Source organism: Pseudophryne corroboree, chromosome 2 (assembly GCF_028390025.1).
Source record: "Pseudophryne corroboree isolate aPseCor3 chromosome 2, aPseCor3.hap2, whole genome shotgun sequence".
Lineage (NCBI taxonomy): Eukaryota > Metazoa > Chordata > Amphibia > Anura > Myobatrachidae > Pseudophryne > Pseudophryne corroboree.
The window spans coordinates 591,636,446-591,661,438 of NC_086445.1; the positions used below are offsets into that span (position 1 = coordinate 591,636,446).

The 24,993-nt window shown below is 46.5% G+C and overlaps 1 protein-coding gene across 2 annotated transcripts in view; it reads left to right on the plus strand.

Moving 5' to 3' along the window:
- ZCCHC17 (zinc finger CCHC-type containing 17) overlaps positions 1 to 24,993 on the plus strand; it is an 85,005-nt gene that overhangs the window by 31,047 nt on the left and 28,965 nt on the right. For both annotated transcript variants that reach the window (XM_063954591.1, XM_063954592.1), the window contains exons 2-7: positions 14,952 to 15,058; positions 16,476 to 16,533; positions 17,027 to 17,127; positions 21,358 to 21,449; positions 21,689 to 21,789; positions 22,907 to 23,031. In XM_063954591.1, the coding sequence (XP_063810661.1) occupies positions 15,017 to 15,058; positions 16,476 to 16,533; positions 17,027 to 17,127; positions 21,358 to 21,449; positions 21,689 to 21,789; positions 22,907 to 23,031 (519 nt within the window). In that variant the 5' untranslated portion in view covers positions 14,952 to 15,016. The remainder of the gene's footprint in view (positions 1 to 14,951; positions 15,059 to 16,475; positions 16,534 to 17,026; positions 17,128 to 21,357; positions 21,450 to 21,688; positions 21,790 to 22,906; positions 23,032 to 24,993) is intronic.

Here is a 24,993-nt window from a genome sequence, read left to right on the forward strand (position 1 = left end):
AAGTATATTTAGGTTTTTTATTTTACAGTGAGATCTGCTGGCACCAGACTCACTGCAGCGAGGGACTAAGGGGAGAAGAAGCGAACCTACCTGACTGGAGGTAGCTTGGGCTTCTTAGGCTACTGGACACCATTAGCTCCAGAGGGATCGAACACAGGACCCGACCTCTATCGTTCGGTCCCGGAGCCGCGCCGCCGGCCCCCTTACAGAGCCAGAAGCAAGAAGTGTTCCGGAAAATCGGCGGCAGAAGACTTCTGTCTTCAACAAGGTAGCGCACAGCACTGCAGCTGTGCGCCATTGCTCCTCATGCACACCTCACACTCCGGTCACTGATGGGTGCAGGGCGCTGGGGGGGGAGGCGCCCTGAGGGCAATATAATACACCTTGGCTGGCAAATGTACACCATATATAGTCAGGAAGGCTATATAGGTGTAAAAATACCCCTGCCAGAATTCCAGAAAAAGCGGGAGAAGTCCGCCGGAAAAGGGGCGGGGCTATCTCCCTCAGCACACTGGCGCCATTTTTCCCTCACAGCTCCGCTGGAAGGACGCTCCCTGGCTCTCCCCTGCAGTGTCAAGCTACATAAGGGTAAAAAAAGAGAGGGGGGGCACTAAATTTAGGCGCAGTATAGATAATATAAGCAGCTATAAGGGAAAAAACACTCATTTATAGTGGGATCCCTGTGTTATATAGCGCTCTGGTGTGTGCTGACATACTCTCTCTCTGTCTCCCCAAAGGGCTTTGTGGGGTCCTGTCCTCTGTCAGAGCATTCCCTGTGTATATGCGGTGTGTCGGTACGGCTGTGTCGACATGTTTGATGAGGCTTATGTGGAGGCGGAGCAGATGCCTATAAATGTGATGTCACCCCCTGCGGGGCCGACACCTGAGTGGATGGTTATGTGGAAGGAACTACGTGACAGTGTCGACTCCTTACATAAAAGGTTTGACGACATACCAAATATGGGACAGCCGGCTTCTCAGCCTGTGCCTGCCCAGGCGTCTCAAAAGCCATCAGGGGCTCTAAAACGCCCGCTACCTCAGATGGCAGACACAGATGTCGACACGGATACTGACTCCAGTGTCGACGACGATGAGACTAATGTAACTTCCAATAGGGCCACACGTTACATGATTGAGGCAATGAAAAATGTGTTGCACATTTCTGATGTTACCCCCGGTACCACAAAAAAGGGTATTATGTTTGGAGAGAAAAAACTACCAGTAGTTTTTCCTCCATAGGAGGAATTAAATGAAGTGTGTGAAGAAGCGTGGGCTTCCCCCGATAAGAAACTAATAATTTCTAACAGGTTACTAATGGCGTACCCTTTCCCGCCAGAGGATAGGTCACATTGGGAAACATCCCCTAGGGTGGATAAAGCGCTCACACGCTTGTCAAAGAAGGTGGCACTACCGTCTCTGGATACGGCCGCCTTAAAGGAACCTGCTGATAGAAAGCAGGAGGCTATCCTGAAGTCTGTATATACACACACAGGTATTATACTGAGACCAGCTATTGCTTCAGCATGGATGTGCAGTGCTGCAGCTGCGTGGTCAGATTCCCTGTCGGAAAATATTGATACCCTAGACAGGGACACTATATTGCTAACCGTAGAGCATATTAAAGACGCAGTCTTATACATGAGAGATGCACAGAGGGATATTTGCCGGCTGGCATCTAAAATAAGTGCAATGTCCATTTCTGCCAGGAGAGGGTTATGGACTCGGCAGTGGACAGGTGATGCAGACTCAAAAAGGCACATGGAAGTTTTGCCTTATAAAGGTGAGGAGTTGTTCGGGGATGGTCTCTCGGACCTAGTTTCCACAGCTACTGCTGGGAAATCTGCATTTTTACCCCATGTTCCCTCACAGCCAAAGAAAGCACCGTATTATCAGGTACAGTCCTTTCGGCCCCATAAGGGCAAGCGGGTTAAAGGCGCGTCCTTTCTGCCCAGAGGCAGAGGTAGAGGGAAAAAGCTGCAGCATACAGCCAGTTCCCAGGAGCAAAAGTCCTCCCCCGCTTCCTCTAAGTCCGCCGCATGACGCTGGGGCTCCACAGGCGGAGCCAGGTGCGGTGGGGGCCCATCTCAAAAATTTCAGCGATCAGTGGGCTCGCTCATGGGTGGATCCCTGGATCTTGCAAGTAGTATCTCAGGGGTACAAGCTGGATTTCGAGACGTCTCCCCCCCGCCGTTTCCTCAAATCTGCCTTGCCAACAACTCCCTCAGGCAGGGAGGCAGTGATAGAGGCAATTCACAAGCTGTATTCCCAGCAGGTGATAGTAAAGGTACCCCTACTTCAACAAGGACGGGGTTACTATTCCACAATGTTTGTGGTACCGAAACCGGACGGTTCGGTGAGACCCATTTTAAATTTGAAATCCTTGAACACATATATAAAAAAATTCAAGTTCAAGATGGAATCGCTCAGGGCGGTTATTGCAAGCCTGGACGAGGGGGATTACATGGTATCACTGGACATCAAGGATGCTTACCTGCATGTCCCCATTTACCATCCTCACCAGGAGTACCTCAGATTTGTGGTACAGGATTGTCATTACCAATTCCAGACGTTGCCGTTCGGTCTATCCACGGCTCCGAGGGTCTTTACCAAGGTAATGGCCGAAATGATGATACTCCTTCGAAAGAAGGGAGTTTTAATTATCCCGTACTTGGACGATCTCCTGATAAAGGCGAGGTCCAGGGAGCAGTTGTTGGTCGGGGTAGCACTATCTCGGGAGGTGCTACAACAGCACGGCTGGATTCTAAATATTCCAAAGTCACAGTTGGTCCCTACGACACGTCTACTGTTCCTGGGGATGGTTCTGGACACAGAACAGAAAAAAGTGTTTCTCCCGGAGGAGAAGGCCAAGGAGCTGTCATCTCTAGTCAGAGGCCTCCTAAAACCAAAACAGGTGTCGGTGCATTACTGCACGCGGATCCTGGGAAAGATGGTAGCTTCCTACGAAGCAATTCCATTCGGCAAGTTTCATGCAAGAACCTTTCAGTGGGACCTGTTGGACAAGTGGTCCGGATCGCATCTTCAGATGCATCAACTGATAACCCTGTCTCCAAGGACCAGGACACTATGCTGTGGTGGCTGCAGAGTGCTCATCTTCAAGAGGGCCGCAGATTCGGCATACAGGACTGGGTCCTGGTGACCACGGATGCCAGCCTTCGAGGCTGGGGGGCAGTCACACAGGGAAGAAACTTCCAAGGACTATGGTCAAGTCAGGAGACTTCCCTACACATAAATATTCTGGAACTGAGGGCCATTTTCAATGCCCTAAGTCAGGCAAAACCCCTGCTTCAAAACCAGCCGGTACTGATCCAGTCAGACAACATCACGGTGGTCGCCCATGTAAACCGACAGGGCGGCACGAGAAGCAGGACGGCGATGGCAGAAGCCACAAGGATTCTCTGATGGGCGGAAAATCACGTGTTAGCACTGTCAGCAGTGTTCATTCCGGGAGTGGACAACTGGGAAGCAGACTTCCTCAGCAGGCACGACCTCCACCCGGGAGAGTGGGGACTTCATCCAGAAGTCTTCCAACTGATTGTAAACCGTTGGGAAAGGCCACAGGTGGACATGATGGCGTCCCGCCTAAACAAAAAGCTAGAAAAATATTGCGCCAGGTCAAGGGACCCGCAGGCGATAGTTGTGGACGCTCTAGTGACACCGTGGGTGTACCAGTCAGTTTATGTGTTCCCTCCTCTTCCTCTCATACCAAAGGTACTGAGGATAATAAGGAGAAGAGGAGTAAGAACTATACTCATTGTTCCGGATTGGCCAAGAAGAGCTTGGTACCCGGAACTTCAAGAAATGATCTCGGAGGACCCATGGCCTCTGCCGCTCAGACAGGACCTGCTGCAGCAGGGGCCCTGTCTGTTCCAAGACTTACCGCGGCTGCGTTTGACGGCATGGCGGTTGAACACCGGATCCTGAAGGAAAAGGGCATTCCGGAGGAAGTCATTCCTACGCTGATTAAAGCTAGGAAAGAAGTACCCACAAACCATTATCACCGCATATGGCGAAAATATGTTGCGTGGTGTGAGGCCAGGAAGGCCCCAACGGAAGAATTTCAGCTGGGCCGTTTCCTGCACTTCCTACAGTCAGGGGTGACTATGGGCCTAAAATTGGGTTCCATTAAGGTCTAGATTTCGGCTCTATCGATTTTCTTCAAGAGAGAACTGGCTTCACTACCTGAAGTTCAAACTTTTGTTAAGGGAGTGCTGCATATTCAGCCCCCTTTTGTGCCTCCAGTGGCACCTTGGGATCTCAACGTGGTGTTGGATTTCCTAAAGTCACATTGGTTTGAGCCACTTAAAACCGTGGAATTGAAGTATCTCACGTGGAAAGTGGTCATGTTGTTGGCCTTGGCTTCGGCCAGGCGTGTATCAGAATTGGCGGCTTTGTCATGTAAAAGCCCTTATCTGATTTTCCATATGGATAGGGCAGAATTGAGGACTCGTCCCGAATTTCTCCCTAAGGTGGTATCAGCCTTTCATCTGAACCAACCTATCGTGGTGCCTGCGGCTACTAAAGACTTGGAGGCTTCCAAGTTGTTGGACGTAGTCAGGGCCCTGAAAATTTATGTTTCCAGGACAGCTGGAGTCCGGAAGACTGACTCGCTATTTATCCTGTATGCGCCCAACAAGTTGGGTGCACCTGCTTCAAAGCAGACTATTGCTCGCTGGATCTGTAGTACGATTCAGCTTGCACATTCTGCGGCTGGACTGCCGCATCCTAAATCAGTGAAAGCCCATTCCACGAGGAAGGTGGGCTCTTCTTGGGCGGCTGCCCGAGGGGTCTCGGCTCTACAACTTTGCCGAGCAGCTACTTGGTCGGGGTCAAACACATTTGCTAAATTCTACAAGTTTGACACCCTGGCTGAGGAGGACCTAGAGTTTGCCCATTTGGTGCTGCAGAGTCATCCGCACTCTCCCGCCCGTTTGGGAGCTTTGGTATAATCCCCATGGTCCTTACGGAGTCCCAGCATCCACTTAGGACGTCAGAGAAAATAAGATTTTACTCACCGGTAAATCTATTTCTCGTAGTCCGTAGTGGATGCTGGGCGCCCATCCCAAGTGCGGATTGTCTGCAATACTTGTATATAGTTATTGTTTAACTAAAGGGTTATTGTTGAGCCATCTGTTGAGAGGCTCAGTTGTTATCATACTGTTAACTGGGTATTGTATCACGAGTTATACGGTGTGATTGGTGTGGCTGGTATGAGTCTTACCCGGGATTCAAAATCCTTCCTTATTGTGTCAGCTCTTCCGGGCACAGTATCCTAACTGAAGTCTGGAGGAGGGTCATAGTGGGAGGAGCCAGTGCACACCAGTAGTCTAAAGCTTTCTTTTAGTTGTGCCCAGTCTCCTGCGGAGTCGCTATTCCCCATGGTCCTTACGGAGTCCCAGCATCCACTACGGACTACGAGAAATAGATTTACCGGTGAGTAAAATCTTATTTTTCAATGAACATATGCTTCGTGATCTGCCCGTGTTAATTCTGTCGGACGACTTGACAGCAGTGGTGTAAGTAAGCCGCTAGGGCAGAACAAGGAGCAAAGCGGCGATGGCAGATGCCGAAAAAAGTTTTTCGCTGGGTGAAAAGACTGGTAAACGCTATATTAGCAGTCTTCGTTCCGGATGTGAACGACGGAGACTTAGATTCCTCTGCAGACGCGATCTCCATCCGGGAGAAACACGGTCGTCATCAAGAAGTTTTCACTGAAGCGACAAGTCTTTGAGGAGTGTCTCAGTTGGACATGTTGGTGTCTCACCTCAACGAGAGATCTCAGTGATATTGTTCCAGGTCAGAAGACACTCAAGCTATAGCAGTGGACGTCCTCGGGACACCTTGAGTGTTTTCAGTTGGTCTGTGTGTTCCCTCCGTTTTCACTCTTCTGAAGGTGATAAACGTAAGAAGAACAAAGGCTCAGGTGATCCTCATTGTTCTGGTCTAAACGAGGAGGGCTTGGTATCCAGTTCTTCAGGATTTACTCATAGAAGATCTCTGGCCTCTTCCTCTACGTGAGGAACTGTTACAACAAGATCCGGGCATGTATCAAGACTTACCGTGGCTGCGTTTGACAGCGTGGCGGTTGAACGCCATATCCTACCCAGAAAAGGATATTCCCACCGTGTTTGGAGAAAATGTGTATCTTGGTGTGAATCCAAGAAGGCTACTACGGAAGATTTCAGCTGGGTTGTTCTTCTCCATTCTTTACAAGCCTGTGTGGGTGCAGGCCTAAAATTAAGCTCCATTTAAGTGCGGTTTTGGCCTTATAAATTTTCTTTCGAGAATTAATTGGCAACCTTTCCGGAAGTTCGGTCGTTCGTGGAAGGAGTACTGCACATCCAACCTCCATTTGTGCCCCCATTGGCACCGTGGGACCTTGACGTGGTGTTGCGTTTTCTTGTGTCAAACTGTTGAAACCTTTATGAAAGGTTGTGTTAAAAAATTCTCTCTTGGAGACTGGTCATGCTTTTGGCTTTGGCGTCCGCAGGGCGGATGTCTGAAGTAGCGGCTGGGTCTCACAAGAGCCCCTGTTTGATCTTCCAGGTGGATAGAGCGGATTTGAGAACTCGGATAATAGTTCTGCCAAAAGTGTTTTCGGTGTTTCGCAGAAACCTGCTTATTTGATGCCTGTGGTTGCTTAAGCATTGGCTGATTCAAGGTCTCTCGATGTAGTCAGGGCTTTGAATATTTATGTCACCAATTTGGCTCAGATTGGGGAAACAGAGGCTCTGTTTGTCCGGTATGTCCCAGCGTGATTGGGGCGCCTGCGTATATGCAGTTTGTTATACGCTGGATCTGTGATACGTTTCAGCGTGCTCGTTCTACGGTTGGATTGCCGTTACTGAAGTCGGTGGAGACCCATTCTGCTAGGAAGATGGGCTCTTCTTGGGCGGATGCCCGAGGAGTCTCGGCGGTTCAAATTTGCCGAGCGGTTACTTGGTCGGGTTCAAACACTTTTCCTAAGCTTTACAAGTTTGATACCCTGGCTTATAGGGACCTCATGGTTGCTCAATCGGTGCTGCAGAGTCGTCCGCACTCTCCCGCCCGGTTTGGAGCTTTGGTATAAACCCCATGGTTCTTACGGAGTCCCCAGCATCCTCTAGGACGTATGAGAAAATAGGATTTTAATACCTACCGGTAAATCCTTTTCTCTTAGTCCGTAGAGGATGCTGGGCGCCCGTCCCAGTGCGTACTGTCTCTGCAGTTATTGGTTATGGTTACACTCTTGTGGTGTTTCTTTTCTGTCAGGCTGTTGCTGATGTTGTGCATGCCAGGGCATGCAGTGTCTTATTATTGGTTGTGTTGACACACTGGTTGTGTTACATATTCTCTCAGCATGTGGCTGCGTATTGTTCATGCTGTTGGCTGGTATTCTATTGAATGCCACGTTCTACGGTATGTTCGTGGTGTGAGCTGGTATGACACTCACCGGGTCAGGGACTCCAGGTCGACAACAAAAAGGTCGACACACCTTAGGTCGCCGCCAATTGGTCGACACACCTTAGGTCGACGTGGACAAAAGGTCGACAGGAGCAAGGTCGACATGGGAAAAGGTCGACAGGAGTTTTTTATGTTTTTTGGGTGTCGTTTTCTTCGTAGAGTGACCGGGAACCCCAATTAGTGCACCGCTTCGCTCGCCATGCTTCGGGCATGGTGCCTTCGCTTCGCTCGGCACAGATTACCGTTCCAATCTTAGTCCACGTGGATCGTTAAGTATGAAAAGGTTCCAAAAAAGAAAAAAATTGCGAAAAACTCATGTCGACCTTTTCCCATGTCGACCTTGTTCCTGACGACCTTTTGTCCATGTTGAGCTAAGGTGTCGACCAATTGGCGTCGACCTAAGGTGTGTCGACCTTTTTGTTGTCGACCTGGAGTCCGGATACCCACTCACCGTGTTTACACAATAAATTCTTTTCTCGAAATGTCCGTCTCCCTGGGCACAGTTTTCTAACTGAGGTCTGAAGGAGGGGCATAGAGGGAGGAGCCAGTTCACACCCAGTCAAAGTCTTTTAGTGTGCCCATGTCTCCTGCGGATCCCGTCTATACCCCACGGTCCTTACGGAGTCCCCAGCATCCTCTACGGACTAAGAGAACAGTATTTACCGGTAGGTATTAAAATGCTATTTTCTCTAACGTCCTAAGTGGATGCTGGGGACTCCGTAAGGACCATGGGGAATAGCGGCTCCGCAGGAGACTGGGCACATCTAAAGAAAGCTTTAGGACTAACTGGTGTGCACTGGCTCCTCCCCCTATGACCCTCCTCCAAGCCTCAGTTAGATTTCTGTGCCCGACGAGAAGGGTGCACACTAGGGGCTCTCCTGAGCTTCTTAGTGAAAGTTTTAGTTTAGGTTTGTTATTTTCAGTGAGACCTGCTGGCAACAGGCTCACTGCATCGAGGGACTAAGGGGAGAAGAAGCGAACTCACCTGAGTGCAGAGTGGATTGGGCTTCTTGGCTACTGGACATTAGCTCCAGAGGGACGATCACAGGCCCAGCCTGGATGGGTCCCGAAGCCGCGCCGCCGGCCCCCTTACAGAGCCAGAAGAGCGAAGAGGTCCGGAAAAATCGGCGGCAGAAGACGTTCCTGTCTTCAATAAGGTAGCGCACAGCACTGCAGCTGTGCGCCATTGCTCTCAGCACACTTCATACTCCGGTCACTGAGGGTGCAGGGCGCTGGGGGGGGCGCCCTGAGACGCAATAAAACATGATAAAAATACCTTACATGGCAAAAAAAATACATCACATATAGCTCCTGGGCTATATGGATGCATTTAACCCCTGCCAGAATATACAGAAAAACGGGAGATAAGGCCGCCGAAAAGGGGGCGGAGCCTATCTCCTCAGCACACTGGCGCCATTTTCCCTCACAGCTCAGTTGGAGGGAAGCTCCCTGGCTCTTCCCTGCAGTCACTACACTACAGAAAGGGTTAAAAAAAGAGAGGGGGGCACTAATTAGGCGCAGTATTAAAACATACAGCAGCTATAAGGGGAAAAACACTTATTTAAGGTTATCCCTGTGTATATATATATATATATCGCGCTCTGGTGTGTGCTGGCATACTCTCCCTCTGTCTCCCCAAAGGGCTAGTGGGGTCCTGTCCTCTATCAGAGCATTCCCTGTGTGTGTGCTGTGTGTCGGTACGTTTGTGTCGACATGTATGAGGAGAAAAATGATGTGGAGACGGAGCAGAGTGTCTGTAACAGTGATGTCACCACCTAGGGGGTCGACACCTGAGTGGATGTACTGTTGAAAATTACGTGACAGTGTCAGCTCTGTATAAAAAAACAGTGGTTGACATGAGACAGCCGGCTACTCAGCTTGTGCCTGTCCAGACGTCTCATAGGCCGTCAGGGGCTCTAAAGCGCCCGTTACCTCAGATGGCAGATACAGACGCCGACACGGATACTGACTCCTGTGTCGACGGTGAAGAGACAACCGTGATTTCCAGTAGGGCCACACGTTACATGATTGAGACAATGGAAAATGTTTTATACATTTCTGATAATACGAGTACCACCAAAAAGGGGTATTATGTTCGGTGAGGGAAAAACTACCTGTAGTTTTCCTGAATCTGAGAAATAAAATGAGGTGTGTGATGATGCGTGGGTTTCCCCCCGATAACAATTGATAATTTCTTAAAAAGTATTGGTGTATACCCTTTCCCGCCAGAGGTTAGGGTGCGTTGGGAAACACCCCCTAGGGGGGATAAGGCGCTCACACGCTTGTAAGAACAAGGGCTCTACCCTCTCATGAGATGGCCGCCCTTAAGGATCCTGCTGATAGAAAGCAGGAGGGTATCCAAAAATGTATTCACACACATACTGGTGTTATACTGCGACCAGCAATCGCCTCAGCCTGGAGGTGCAGTGCTGGGTTGGCATGGTCGGATTCCCTGACTGGAAATATTGATATCCTAGATAAGGATAGTATATTATTGCCTATAGAGCATTTAAAAGATGCATTTCTATATATGCATGATGCACAGCGGTATATTTGCCGACTGGCATCAAGTATAAGTGCGTTGTCCAATTCTACCAGTAAAATGGTCAGGTGATGCGGATTCCAAACGGCATTTGGAAGTATTGCCTTTGAAAAGGGACATTTGGGGTCGGTCTTTTAGACCTGGTGGCCACGGCAACAACTGGGAAATCCACGTTTGTACCCCAGGTCGCCTCTCAAAATAAGACGCCGTATTATCAGGCGCAGTCCTTTGTTGGCAAGCGGACAAAAGGTTCCTCTTTTCTGCTCGTGACAGAGGGAGAGGAAAAAGGCTGAAGAGATTAGCCAGTTCCCAGGAACAGAAACCCTTTCCCGCCTCTGCCAAGCCCTCAGTATGACACTAGGGCCTTACAAGCTCAGGCACGGTGGGGGTCCGTTCTCAATGAATTTCAGTGCGCAGTGGGCTCACTCGCAAGTAGACCCCTGGATCCTTCAGGTAATATCTCAAGGGTACATATTGGAATTCGAGACGTCTCCCCCTCGCCGTTTCCAAAAGTCGGCTTTACCGACGTCTCCCTCTGACAGGGAGGCAGTTTTGGAAGCCATTCACAAGCTGTATTCCCAGCAGGTGATAATCAAGGTACCCCTCCTGCAACAGGGAACGTGGTATTATTCCACACTATTGTGGTACCGAAGCCAGACGGCTCGGTGAGACCGATTCTAAATCTAAATCTAAAATCTAAAATCTTTGAACACTTACATACAGAGGTTCAAATTCAAGATTGAGTCACTCAGAGCAGTGATTGTGAACCTGGAAGAAGGGGACTACATGATGTCTCGGGACATCAAGGATGCTTACCTTCATGTCAAAATTTACCCTTCTCACCAAGGGTACCTCAGGTTATGGTACAGAACTGTCACTATCAGTTCAGACGCTGCCGTAGGGATGGTCCACGGCACCCCGGGTCTTTACCAAGGTAATGGCCGAAATGATATCCCTTCGAAGGAAGGGAATTTTAGTTATCCCTTACTTGGACGATTCCCTGATAAGGGTAAGATCCAGGGAACAGTTGGAAGTCGGTGTAGCACTATCTCAGGTAGTGTTGCGGCAGCACGATTGGATTCTCAATATTCCAAAATCGCAGCTGGTTCTGACGACTTGTCTTCTGTTTCCTAGGGATGTTCCTGGACACGGTCCAGAAAAAAGGTGTTTCTCCTGGAAGAGAAAGCCAGGGAGTTATCCGAGCTAGTCAGGAACCTCCTAAAACCGAACCAAGTCTCAGTGCATCAATGCACAAGGGTTCTGGGTAAAAATGGTGGCTTCCTACGAAGCAATCCCATTCGTTAGATTCCACGCAAGAACTTTCCAGTGGAACCTACTGGACAAATGGTCCGGGTCGCATTTTCAGATGCATCAGCGGATAACCCTGTCACCAAGGACAAGGGTATCCATCCTGTGGTGGTTGCAGAGTGCTCATCTTCTAGAGGGCCGCAGATTCGGCATTCAGGACTGGGTCCTGGTGACCACGGATGCCAGCCTGCGAGGCTGGGGAGCAGTCACACAGGGAAGGAATATCCAGGGCTTAGGGTCAAGCCTGGATACATCACTTCACATAAATATCCTGAAGCTAAGGGCCATTTACAATGCTCTAAGCTTAGCAAGACCTCTGCTTCAAGGTCAGCCGGTGTTGATCCAGTCGGACAACATCATGGCAGTCACCCACGTAAACAGACAGGGTGGCACAAGAAGCAGGAGGGCAATGTCAGAAGCTGCAGGGATTCTTCGCTGGGCGGAAAATCATGTGATAGCACTGTCAACAGTATTCATTCCGGGAGTGGACAACTGGGAAGCAGACTTCCTCAGCACGTCCTCCACCCGGGAGAGTGGGGACTTCACCCAGAAGTCGTCCACATGATTAAAAAACTCGACAGGTATTGCGCCAGGTCAAGAGACCCTCAGGCAATAGTTGTAGATGCTCTGGTAACACCGTGGGTGTACCAGTCAGTGTATGTGTTCCCTCCTCTGCCTCTCATACCCAAGGTACTGAGATTGATAAGATGGAGAGGAGAAAGCACTATATTCGTGGCTCCGGATTGGCCAAGAAGGACTTGGTAACCAGAACTTCAAGAGATGCTCACGGAGGATCCGTGGCCTCTACCTCTAAGAAGGGACCTGCTCCAGCAAGGACCCTGTCTGTTCCAAGACTTACCGCGGCTGCGTTTGACGGCATGCCGGGTGAACACCGGATCCTGAAGGAAAAAAGGCATTCCGGATGAAGTCATCCATATCCTGATCTAAAGCCAGGAAGAATGTAACCGCAAAAACATTATCACCGCAATTGGTGAAAATATGTTGCGTAGTGCGAGGCCAGTAAGGCCCGACGGAGGAAATTCAACTGGGTCGATTCCTACATTTCCTGCAAACAGGAGTGTCTATGGGCCTGAAATTGGGGTCCATTAAGGTTCAGATTTCGGCCCTGTCAATTTTCTTTAAAAAAAAGAACTAGCTTCAGTCCCTGAAGTTTAGACGTTTGTAAAAGGGGTACTGCATATACAGCCTCCTTTTGTGCCTCCAGTGGCAATTTGGGATCTCAATGTAGTTTGGGTTCCAAAAGTCACATTGGTTTGAACCACTTAAATCTGTGGAGTTAAAATATCTCACATGGAAAGTGGTCATGCTGTTGGCCCTGGCCTGGGCCAGGCGCGTGTCAGAATTGGCGGCTTTATCCTGTAAAAGCCCTTATCTGATTTTCCATTCGGACAGGGCGGAATTGAGGACTCGTCCTCAGTTTCTCCCTAAGGTGGTTCCAGCGTTTTCACCTGAACCAACCTATTGTGGTGCCTGCGGCTACTAGGGACTTGGAGGAATCCAAGTTGCTGGATGTTGTCAGGGCCCTGAAAATATTTCCAGGACGGCTGGAGTCAGGAAATCTGACTCGCTGTTTATCCTGTATGCACCCAACAAGCTGGGTGCTCCTGCTTCTAAGCAGACTATTGCTCGTTGGATTTGTAGTACAATTCAGCTTGCACATTCTGTGGCAGGCCTGCCACAGCTAAAATCTGTAAAAGCCCGTTCCACAAGGAAAGTGGGCTCATCTTGGGCGGCTGCCCGAGGGGTCTCGGCTTTACAACTTTGCCGAGCAGCTACTTGGTCAGGGGCAAACACGTTTGCTAAATTCTACAAATTTGATACCCTGGCTGAGGAGGACCTGGAGTTCTCTCATTCGGTGCTGCAGAGTCATCCGCGCACTCCCGCCCGTTTGGGAGCTTTGGTATAATCCCCATGGTCCTTACGGAGTCCCCAGCATCCACTTAGGACGTTAGAGAAAATAAGAATTTACTTACCGATAATTCTATTTCTCATAGTCCGTAGTGGATGCTGGGCGCCCATCCCAAGTGCGGATTGTCTGCAATACTTTTACATAGTTATTGTTACAAAAATCGGGTTATTATTGTTGGGAGCCATCTTTTCAGAGGCTCCTCTGTTATCATACTGTTAACTGGGTTTAGATCACAAGTTATACGGTGTGATTGGTGTGGCTGGTATGAGTCTTACCCGGGATTCAAAATCCTTCCTTATTGTGTACGCTCGTCCGGGCACAGTATCCTAACTGAGGCTTGGAGGAGGGTCATAGGGGGAGGAGCCAGGTGCACACCAGTTAGTCCTAAAGCTTTCTTTAGATGTGCCCAGTCTCCTGCGGAGCCGCTATTCCCCATGGTCCTTACGGAGTCCCCAGCATCCACTACGGACTATGAGAAATAGAATTATCGGTAAGTAAATTCTTATTTTATCCAACAATATTAGTGACTCGCATAAGATGCATTCAGGATACATTTGATCTCAGCTGTTAACTTTCTGGTATAACCAGTTTATAAAGCCCATGGAGTTTGCTGCAAAGTAACGTACAGAATGTTACAATATGGGGTTATGAATATGGCTGGGCTGCAGACTACTATATCATAGTGTCCAGTGCCCTTTATGTAGGGAAGGGTATGGGTCATTGGGTCAACACAACTTAGGTCCACCACTATTGGTCATTAGGTCGACAGGTCAAAAGGTCGACATGAGGGTTTTCTTACTTTTTTTTTTTTTGTGACGTTTTGTAAAGTGATGGGGAACCCCAATTAGTGCACCGTGTCCCCTTGCATGGCTCGCTTCGCTTGCCATGCTTAGGGCAAGGTGCCTCCAGGTTACTATTCCCAATCATCCACGTGGATCGTAAAGTATGGAAAAAATCCACAAATTGAAAAATAATTTGAAAAGCTCATGTCGACCTTTTGAACTGTCGACCTAATGCATGTCGACCTAATGACTGGTATCCCGTGGGGAATGTCCTGCTATTCCACTGTCTGTGTACTGCTACATTTAGGTGTTGCCTAGACAGCAGAGCTTGTCATCTCTGTACACAAATGAATGCATACATATAGGGGCTGATTCAGACCTGATCACTGGGCTGTAAACTTTGCTGTCCTGCGTTCAGATAGTCGCCGCCTCCAGGGGGAGTCTAAATTTGCCGTGCAAGTGTGCGATCCCATGTGTATGCAGAGCTGCACAATTCCACTTTGTGCAGTCTCTGCGCAGCCCAGGACTTACTCCTACAGTGCGATGTGAAGAGGCTGATTGAGGCCAGAGCTGACGTCACACACCCTCCCTGAAAACACTTGGGCACACCTGCGTTTTTCCTGGCACTCCCTGTAAATGATCAGTTACCACCTACAAACTGCTTCCTCCTATCAATCACCTTGCGAATGCTCGTGCAATCAGAATTTTTGCACCATTCCGTTGCTGACTGATGATGTCTGACGAGCATGCGCATTGCGGTGCATGCGCAGTTAGGACCTGATCGCCCTCTGTGTGTGAAAACGCACAGCACCAATCGGGTCTGAATCACCCCTATAGCTTGTTCCTGCTTAAGTCATTCACCTCCTATTAATTGATATGATGTAAAATGATGAAAACAAAGCTAGTATTGGGATTTGCTTCTCTGCAGGTACACACAGTATATTACATCAGAATAATCTGAAGCCACGGTTTTAATAGCACACTTGAAAAGCGATGGAAGATGTACCAGCATTATATGAAATCTTTCAAGGCGAGGTAAACTGTTTACAGTACATCTCATATAATGTGTTGCATCGTATATTGGCCCTCATTCCGAGTTGTTCGCTCGCAAGCTGCTTTTAGCAGCATTGCACACGCTAAGCCGCCGCCTACTGGGAGTGAATCTTAGCTTAGCAGAATTGCGAACGAAAGATTCTCAAAATTGCGAATAGAAATTTCTTAGCAGTTTCTAAGTAGCTCGACACTTACTCTGCCACTGCGATCAGTTCAGTCAGTTTCGTTCGTGGTTTGACGTCACAAACACACCCAGCGTTGGCCCAGACACTCCCCCGTTTCTCCAGCCACTCCCGCGTTTTTTCACACACACCCATCAGTTTCCGCCCAGAAACACCCACTACCTGTCAATCACATTACGATCACCAGAACGAAGAAAAAACCTTGTAATGCCGTGAGTAAAATACCACACTTCTTAGCAAATTTACTTGACGCCGCCGCAGTGCGAACATTGCGCATGCGCAGTTAGCGGAAAATCGCACCGATGCGAAGAAAAATAACGAGCGAACAACTCGGAATGAGGGCCATTGTATTCATTTTGAAGTTTGTTAATATGAATGTCAGGGTGAAGTCAATGGGCACCCAATCTCCGTGACCTAAGGAGAACTAGTGTGTTTCCCAGGTTAACCCCAAAGAAATAGAATTGAAAATGAGTATCCCCGGCACTAAGAAGTTTATTTATAGATGAGATCTTCAATTATGGAGAGTAAGGGACTGCTATGTAAAACTAGTCCCTTACTCTCCATAAATGGGAGCCAAGCATATAGCAGAGATTTTCAACCTTTTACAACTCGCGTCACACTGAACAAGATTTAAATATTGCCAAGACACATTCAAATATAATGGTGATGCATGGTGCAGTTGCGTGTCCTAGGATGTCATGTCGCAGCTTCTCCATAGGTAACGCCTGAGCCACATCTGAGAAAGCCAGAAGAGCCCAACACTGCCCGGGCCCATAAATAGAACTGGCTCTGCAACCACTAAACCCACCAGTATTGATCGTTCCAGGGCCTCAGTAGCGGCAAAACACTGACGGGCCTGGCTGTGCTTCTATGGCGGCACACCTGGAGACTGCTCAGGGCACACTAGTGTGCCACGGTACAGTGGTTGAAAAACACTGCAATATAGTATTGTTAAAGGTAGTGTCCGTACTTGAGATTTAAGTTGCCAAAACCTTCTTACCTAAACATGAAATGTGGGCTCTAGTAGGCAAATAAATAGTTTAACGTTTAAAAATGTGAATTAGTAATCCCGACCCTATACATTACCGATTAATTTATTGATAATATAGATCATTAACACCAGGAAAGCTAAAATGAAATTGGAGAATGCTTTTTTAACATTGTTTTGGTTACACACTACTGATATATAAACAATATCAATGTCTGTTTATCCACAGGTCGCAAATGTGACCGATTATGGAGCATTTATTAAAATTCCAGGCTGCAGAAAACAAGGTAAGCAAAATATGCGCTTTATAGTCCTGGCCATTGCTATCATTGATATTACTTTGTATGACTACGTAGATAAAGTATTCAGAGTTGCAAGGACGTCAGACACATTACCTGCTTGTAAATACATGTGGAACTTCAATTATTCCGAATCATCTGCATTTACACGACTGCCGTGCCCCAATCCATCTGCTTGTGAAAGCACCATCTCTATCAGCACGCATTTGCACTAGTGTTTTATCTGAGAACTTTCAGTATGCTCCAGTCTGAATAGCCCTCAGTTTGCCACAACACGCTCTCAGGACACTTGCTTACTGGCAAGTGCCCAGTGGCCACTCTGTTATATCCATACAGCCACAAGTGAGACTGAAACAATGGTTATTGCTAAGAGCTGCTCAGCTAAAACGCAGTGCGAAATACCACAGGTACCATTCTAAAAATACACCTGCGTGTAACTCTGAATCTGCCCATCACTGTGCTTTGTTTTTCTCTTTACCAGGTCTCGTACATAGAACACACATGTCATCCTCCCATGTTGACCGCCCTTCAGAAGTGGTTGATGTTGGTGAGAGAGTGTGGGTGAAGGTCATCAGTCGTGAGGTACAAACAAGATCTGATCATATATTTTTAAATAAAGGATTGATTGAAAGGTGCTTTAAAAAGTGCACAGAAGAGAATAATCTATACCCAATTTCCATAGAAAAAGTAGATGTCCCTGTTATGGTGTAGCATTCATGGGGCGGGGGGTTAAATTTTTTTATTGCACCCGTTCTCCTGTCTAAAGTGACGGGTGATCGCATGGCGATATTCAATTGGCCCAACTGATCCCGCCCATTAAAGACGGGTGCAAGAGTGAAAGTGCATTTCAGCCCACCACCTCTGGGGGTAGCGAGCTGAAATTAGTTTCTCGTTCCTGTCGGCAGCAACATTTGAATAGCTGCCGGTGGGTGATGGAACCCGCGATAACATTTGAATCCGGGCCATTATGGTTACATTTGTAATGGATTTGAAGTGTATGTGTGTAGTGTGCTGGTGTGTCAAGTATCTCTGATTATTTGTAGGTGTGTATTACTGTATGTAAGCGTCTTTCTCTTTCCTGGAATATATTAGACTTGTTTATTCGTGTTGTCATTGTTGCATGTAATGATGGCAACATCATTCCTATTGCACAGACCATATTGTGAACCACTTAGTCACTGTGAATCCATTTTTAACCACATTACAAGAACACAGAGTACCACCATTGTACAGAAGACCACATTCTTATGTTCATGCCACATAATTTCACCACATTGCACATAGAGATGTATATGTGGTCCTGTTTCCACTGCCTTCAGCAATATAGCTTTACGTTATTGGATTAAGGAAGAAATTGTCCTGATAGTTATTATTCCAGATCAATGTCTGTCTGGTTCTAATGATCAATTTAAACATGGGAGTTATCTGGTGGTGGTCCCATCCCTTGGCGGATTTCAACATACAGGAGGCAGTCAAGTATTTAGTGTGTGTCCCAGCTGGTGATAGATCTTCAGAACAGACAGAATTCAGTCAGAACGCATATTATCACCATATTCAATTGCCTGCACTGCTCCTATCCATCCAGTTGGTTTCATGAGCATGGACTTGGAACCTATCGTCAGTCAGTTGAATCGTTTGATGTGCACAACTCTGCACAGTCTTCAGATCTGCTTACATGCCAACGACAAATTGTCTCGTCCTAGGTTTTTTGCCACTAGTTACACCCACTTAGACGCTACTGAGATGCATACAAATATGAATCAATTGCTCTTCTCTGACACACTCTGTTATTAAAATGGCTAGATTCAATCGCAAAATGGAATTGCATGCATCTTCTAATCCTCACCTTTGTGTTTCCTTCCCCTCTTTCCTGTAATTGTACAGCATGTACCTGACTTGATAGTTTCAGGTGGCAGCTCCCATACAGCTACTATTTCAGTCCACCTTCACTTTGATTGCAAATTCTGTTGTGCTAAGGGACAGCATGGATATGACGCTAGAGAGACCTCTAAGACACAAGGAGGCCGTAGTGTCGAGATCTGAGCACTAGGGGAAGGTTTTGTTAGGAAGGCCCAAGTTTGGATGACCTGTCTTTGCCTGACCACATCTGTAGTCTGATGTGTCAATGGATGCTGAGCTCAAGGGGTCTAGGATTCACCTGCAGTGTTCACACATCATGCTTCCAGCCTTTAGGACAGGATGGAGGGCACAGCCTCTGTGGAATACAGAGTTGTTCCTTGAGGTCCGCTGTGAGAAACACAGGCACGCAATTACATGCAGAACTCGCGCAAGTTTTCAGATGTGTCGTAAGCATGTTGGGCCGCCCACATGTTTTTTTAACTCATCGATCGTTATCAGTACTGGCGCTTGGGTGAAAGGATTCATATGTTGGGGATACTTAAATCTTGAGCCCCCAGAAGATTATTTTCTTGTGGCTTTCCGGGAGACATTACCTAGTGTGTAGCCTTAGAGAATCCATTTAGTCTTTAGGTTCTGCGGGAGGTGATTATTCTAGTCCCGTAATTTTAGTAGAGCTTTTTACGTTTTTACACAGGTTTGTTCTTGTAGTGAATGTGGTCGGACTTGTTTTAACCATGCTAGAATTTTCCTTAGAAGTTCTCCTGTGGGGGGTTAGTTTCAGGAGGGCATCATCAGTTGAACCTAGCCAAATTCAGGAGGTTTATAGACGTCAGAGCCATAGAGTCCAGTCTGTGGAAGAGTCACTTCAGATTGGCCATCATTCCCATCGTTTCCTGTTTAGGCTTGGCTTCAATGCTAGAGCTGTTCAATCACTTGGTCTGATTAGTTCTTGCCGGCATGTCTGTAAGGTGATATTTTAGCCCTGCTTCTAAAGGTTCTGGTCACAGCCATCAGTGTTTTCATTCAGAGAAACCGGCAGAACTTACTTGTGGCAGTGCTACGTGTGTAACCTCTATACATTTTCTCATAGAATTCCTTAGAATTGAAATTTATAGCATCTTCCTTTCTCATCTTTGAATGCAGTGGAGCTTTCCTCTAGTCTTTCATGCCGACTGGGCTGTTTCTGGAACTAAAACTTTTTTAGTTTTCGGACCAGAGCGGTCTTCCCATTTTCTTCTTTCTCAGACATGGTAAGGCCATCCTTTCAGGTGTTCTGGACATTGTTGGGGCGTTTTGAGGTGATTTGTTTTCTTTTACTATGTATGCATTTGGCCAGCGTCTCCACAGACCCTCTGTAGGTGGTCTCCTTTAGATATATGTCCGCTTTTCACTGGGGCAGGAGAGCATGCCTCTGAACTGTGTGTTTGTATCCTAACATTTCTGCCCTGTTGAGCAGATGTGCTGTGTGGCCTCGTGATTTTGGTACACACCTTCACCATCTTCATTTGAGGATGTAGGGTGCTGCATAACAAACATCTGAGCATATTCTTCCTAAGAGACAGTTTTGGGACTGTGGTACCTGTTGTAAAAGATAATTACATTTCCTACATTGGACTTTTTATTGTAGTCTGTTGTTGACACTGGGTGCCTGCTATCATGCTGTATATTTGCATGTGTGTCTCTTATATCCTTGTTAAGATTGTGGTTCACATTGGAGACCGTTCTAAGCACTGCCTTTGGGGCTTTGTAAGGAAAATACTAAGCTCCGAGGCTGCCACTGGGGTGTGGAGGGGCAGGATCTTTTTAAGCTTATCTCGGTGTACACCAGAAACATTTTAGTGACAGATGATTTTCTGAGCAAAGAAACAATCTGATAATATGATTGGAGTAGACATATAGTATTCAATCTTCCAGATAAATATGGTTATCCTTAATACCATCTGTGTCCCTGCATACCAACGAGATAAACATGCTTCTACATTGTCAATTATCGGACAGATGATTGGTACGGCATACACGCTACAAATCTACAAGAAACCCTTACCTCCTCTTCTAAGCAGATTGCGAGACGCAGTCATATTATCTGACCAGATAATATGCTCTTGTACATGTGTACACTCTATACAATTATCTTCCCAATAATACAATTATCAGCTGATAATCACGATAATTGTTTAGTTTGTACCCTGCTTTACAGTTCCCAAGATCTTTGGTAATCTAGTGTCTTCCAATGGATCTTTGAAAAAAGGATTTGACAAGTATAAATATTAAATTTTGTCCGAAATCAAACAATTTTTTTTTGTGTGTTTCATTTCTTTTACTAGTTAATAGAAAGCTGTTTGCTGCCAGTCACACGCTTAAGCATTCCACTGACGCAAAGAAACAGTATTCTAAGGTATAAAAACACAGAACACTTAAAATAAAGATGCACAAGTAATTTATTATGACATTGAGCAGAATATGATCAGTATGGCAGTGCTGTATACTTGAAGAGAACAGGATGTGGCTTTGAAGGTTAGGGTGCGCTTACTAAGCAGTGGGAACATAACAGTGCAGATGTTCAGCTGTCCAGAGAAAGTGATTTCAGCATAAAGTATGACTCCAGTTCCATAATAGATCTCATTTATATAACCGTCTGTAACGTGTAGTTTTTACAGCTTTGTATACATAGGTATACATAGGCTCCATACATAGGTGATAAAGAGAGTACACAGTAAACAGTATTAAACAATGCATAAACAACAACAAATGTAATATTCCACAATACACATTATAGACTGACTAATCCACAGGACATAATTACCAGATCCAGCTTTTGACAAGTCAGTGAGTATCTGTGATACGTACTGTAGGTACTACTTGTAAACAATAGGTGGCAGTGCTACAGCTGATAGCAGAGGAAAGCAAGGATTTGCTGTTCTAAAGATCTGACTGATTTTATTCATGTTCCAGATAAAAGATGGAAAGGAAAAAATCTCCTTATCCATGAAAGTTGTGAATCAAGGAACTGGGAAAGATCTGGACTCAAACAATGTCGTGCTAGAGTAAGTGATACGGATGCTCTGGCCTTTAGACCATTAGAAATATAGTCCACTGATCTTAAAAGTATAGGGGTAAATGTAACAGTCTGAGTGCTGCAGGCAACGGAGGGTTCCCGGCTGGTTTTGTTTTTTAAATGATTGCTAATTTAAAACATTGGGCAGACTAGTCCAGAACCCACAGATGCCTGCAGATCACAGACTATTACATTACCCCAAACACTGACTTGATTGTCTTCTGTTAGGCAGGATGACAGGAAAAGACGGCAATTCAAGGACTACAGCAAGCAGAAGATTATACTGGAAGCTGTGCTGAATACCATGTGCAAGAAGTGCGGCTGTAAAGGTTGGTACACCATGCACCAGTCCCCTACACAATGGATTAGGACATTAATACTTAGTTATGTATTTGAAATGAGATTTGACTATTTTGTTCAACTGAGACTGGTTAATTTATCAAGAATCTGGTTGTAACACCCGTCATTTTAGGTAGTGTTCACACCTATGATCCTGTTCCTATTCCATAAAGACACAATAGGAACATGATATGGGCGTTACTATATACTACCACAATAAATAAATGGATCCTTTTATGCTTCATGCTCCTCAATAAGTTAAGAAAAAATGTCTCCAAGTTCAGGTACTGAATATTCCTGTATTACAACCTGAGGAAGGCAGTTAGTGGACACATAACAACCTCTGTCTATTGAATGTTGGAGCAGAAGAGATTCTCAAATTTGCCGTTGGAGCCATATAGCGATAGCGAAGTGTGATTTATTTCCAGCTGCAATGTCATTATGCATACAGATGTGTCCTTATACATCTAGCCTCAATACGCCACACCGCACGAGACTCCCTGCGCGGGTCAGCCACTTGTGTAGCGTAGCCACTTTAAGAAAAAAATTGCATCTTATTTGCTCCATAGACCTCAGGCTGCTGCTTTTAACAGGACAGGAATTCATTTTAAATAAGTACAACGGAACTTGGGAGTGAAAGAAAGCCATGGCTGCTGCATGGCAGCAATTTGTACAGTATACACATTCAGACTGTTGCACACAGATACGTACAAGTGTTGTCCATCAAATGAAGCATTGTGACTAGGACACACATTTTGAGCGAAAAAGACGCTCGGGACAAACAGAATCACATGGGACCTGGCGAACCGAGAATGGCTGTTTAGCGCAACTGCGACAATAGTGTATGAGGATACATCTGAAGATATAGTATATACCATTATTGCAGACCAATAGTTACATGAATTTACTGTACATTTAGGGCAATATGTAGGCAGATTCTTCCTCTGTAATGGCTACCTCTACACTCATAAAATATATTCCTAAAAATATAAAATTCAGATCCTGGAAAAAAAATCCTCTCGGACATTTACATTAGTAACACATTATGTAGGAGCTCTTTAATAATTCTTACTCTGCTTAAATACATTATCGTACTGGTTATTCCAGGTCACTTTGCCCAAGACTGTTTTGTGCAGCCTGGAGGAACGAAATACAGTTTGTTACCAGAGGATGATGAAGATAATGCAGATGATCCCATGAAGAGTGACAGGCCTGCTAAGAAAAAAAAGAAGGTATGGCATGGAACAGATAAGCTACTGTAGCAGCAATGGGGTTTGTGAGGTTGTGGAGCATTTATCAGTAATAATTGATGTGTTTAATATAAGAGTATAAGCAGAACTGTGCTGTCTGTGTGCAGCACATAATACAGAAATCTAGCACTGTCCCACTGTGACCTGCTGGCATGCCATGCTTGTTCAGGCTCCTGACATTTGTTTGTCCCCGGTGCTCTGTGGTTCAAAGCATATAGGCTACTGCAGCTTCAGGCACACGCCACTCACATTACATAAAGTGACGGTTATGAAATGTGAGACTGAGCAGCCAGCATGTTCATACCTAGCCTTTTCATGTCTGCATTCATTTGATCTTCCTAGTGTGTGTGTGTGTGTGTGTGTGTGTGTGTGTGTTGTCTGTTGTCTGTTTTCCCTGCCATGTGGCACTGTGGTGCCTTAGAAATCAATAATAGTAATGCATGTCAATTTTCTCTTACGTCCTAGGGGATACTGGGTAACCATTTAGTACCATGGGTATAGATAGGTCCACTAGGAGCCATGGGCACTATAGAAGTTTGTGTGTGCTGGCTCCTCCCTCTATGCCCCTCCTACCAGACTCCGTTTAGAAAATGTGCCTGGAGGAGTTTGTCACGTCTCTGGATGCTCCTGAAGAGTTTTCTGCATTTATTTTTACAGTTTGTTATTTTCAGGCAGGACTGGATGGCTCCAGCCTGCCTGCTTTGTGGGACTTAGTCTCATTGCTTCAGACTGGCCACGAAAGGTTGGTATGCGGATCTTCTCGAGATGCTGATCGAAAATCCGTGGCCTCTGCCTCTTTGAGAGGATCTTCTACAGCAGGGCTCGTTCATCTATCAAGACTTACCACGGCTACGTTTAACGGCATAGAAGTTTAACTGTTGATTCTAGCCAGGATAGGGATTCCTGACAAGGTCATCCAGACTATGATCCAAGCCAGAAATTGGGTTAACGTCTAAATATTACAATCGTATCTTGAAGAAATATGTCTCTTGGTGTGAGAGCAGACAATATTCTGCGGTGAAATTTCATCTGGGACGTTTCCTGCTTTTTCTGCCGTCGGGAGTGGATGTGGGTCTACACCTAGACTTCATTAAAGTTCAGATTTCGGCCTTGTCTATTTTCTTTCAGAAATAATTGGCTTCTCTCCCTGAGGTCCAGACGTTCTTGAAAGGTGTTCTGCACTAACAACTTCCCTTTGTGCCTCCTACAGCACCTTGGGATCTCAATTTGGTACTGCAGTTCCTTCAATTGGACTGGTTTGTACCGTTGCAGGAGGTAGACGTAAAGTACCTTACGTGGAAGACCGTCACATGTTCAGCAAGATGTGTGTTGGAGCTGGGGGCGTTGTCTCACAAGAGCCCCTACTTAATTTTCCATGAGGACAGAGCTGAACTCAGGCCTCGTCAGCAATTTCTTCCTAAGGTGGTGTCCACGTTTCACATCAACCAACCTATTGTGGTTTCCGGCTGTTATGGACTCCTCTGCTACTTCAAAGTCTTTAGATGTCGTAAGGGCTTTGAAGGTCTATGTGAAGAGAAAAGTTCATCACAGGAAATCGGATTCTCTGTTCGTTCTTTATGATCCCAATAAAATTGGGTGTCCTGTTTCAAAGCAGTCCATTGCATGCTGGATCAGGCTCACTATCCAGCATGCTTATTCCACGGCAGGTTTGCCGATTCCGAAATCTGTTCAAGTCCACTCTATTAGGTCGGTGGGTTCCTCTTAGGCGGCTGCCCGGGGTGTCTCGGCTTTACAGCTCTTCCGAGCAGCTACTTGGTCGGGTTCGAACACGTTTGCTAAGTTTTACAAGTTCGATACTTTGTCCTCTGAGGACCTTCAGTTTGGTCAGTCAGTTCTGCAGGAACCTGAGCACTCTTCCACCCGGTTTGGGAGCTTTGGTACTTTCCCATGGTGCTAAATGTATTCCCAGTATCCCCTAGGACG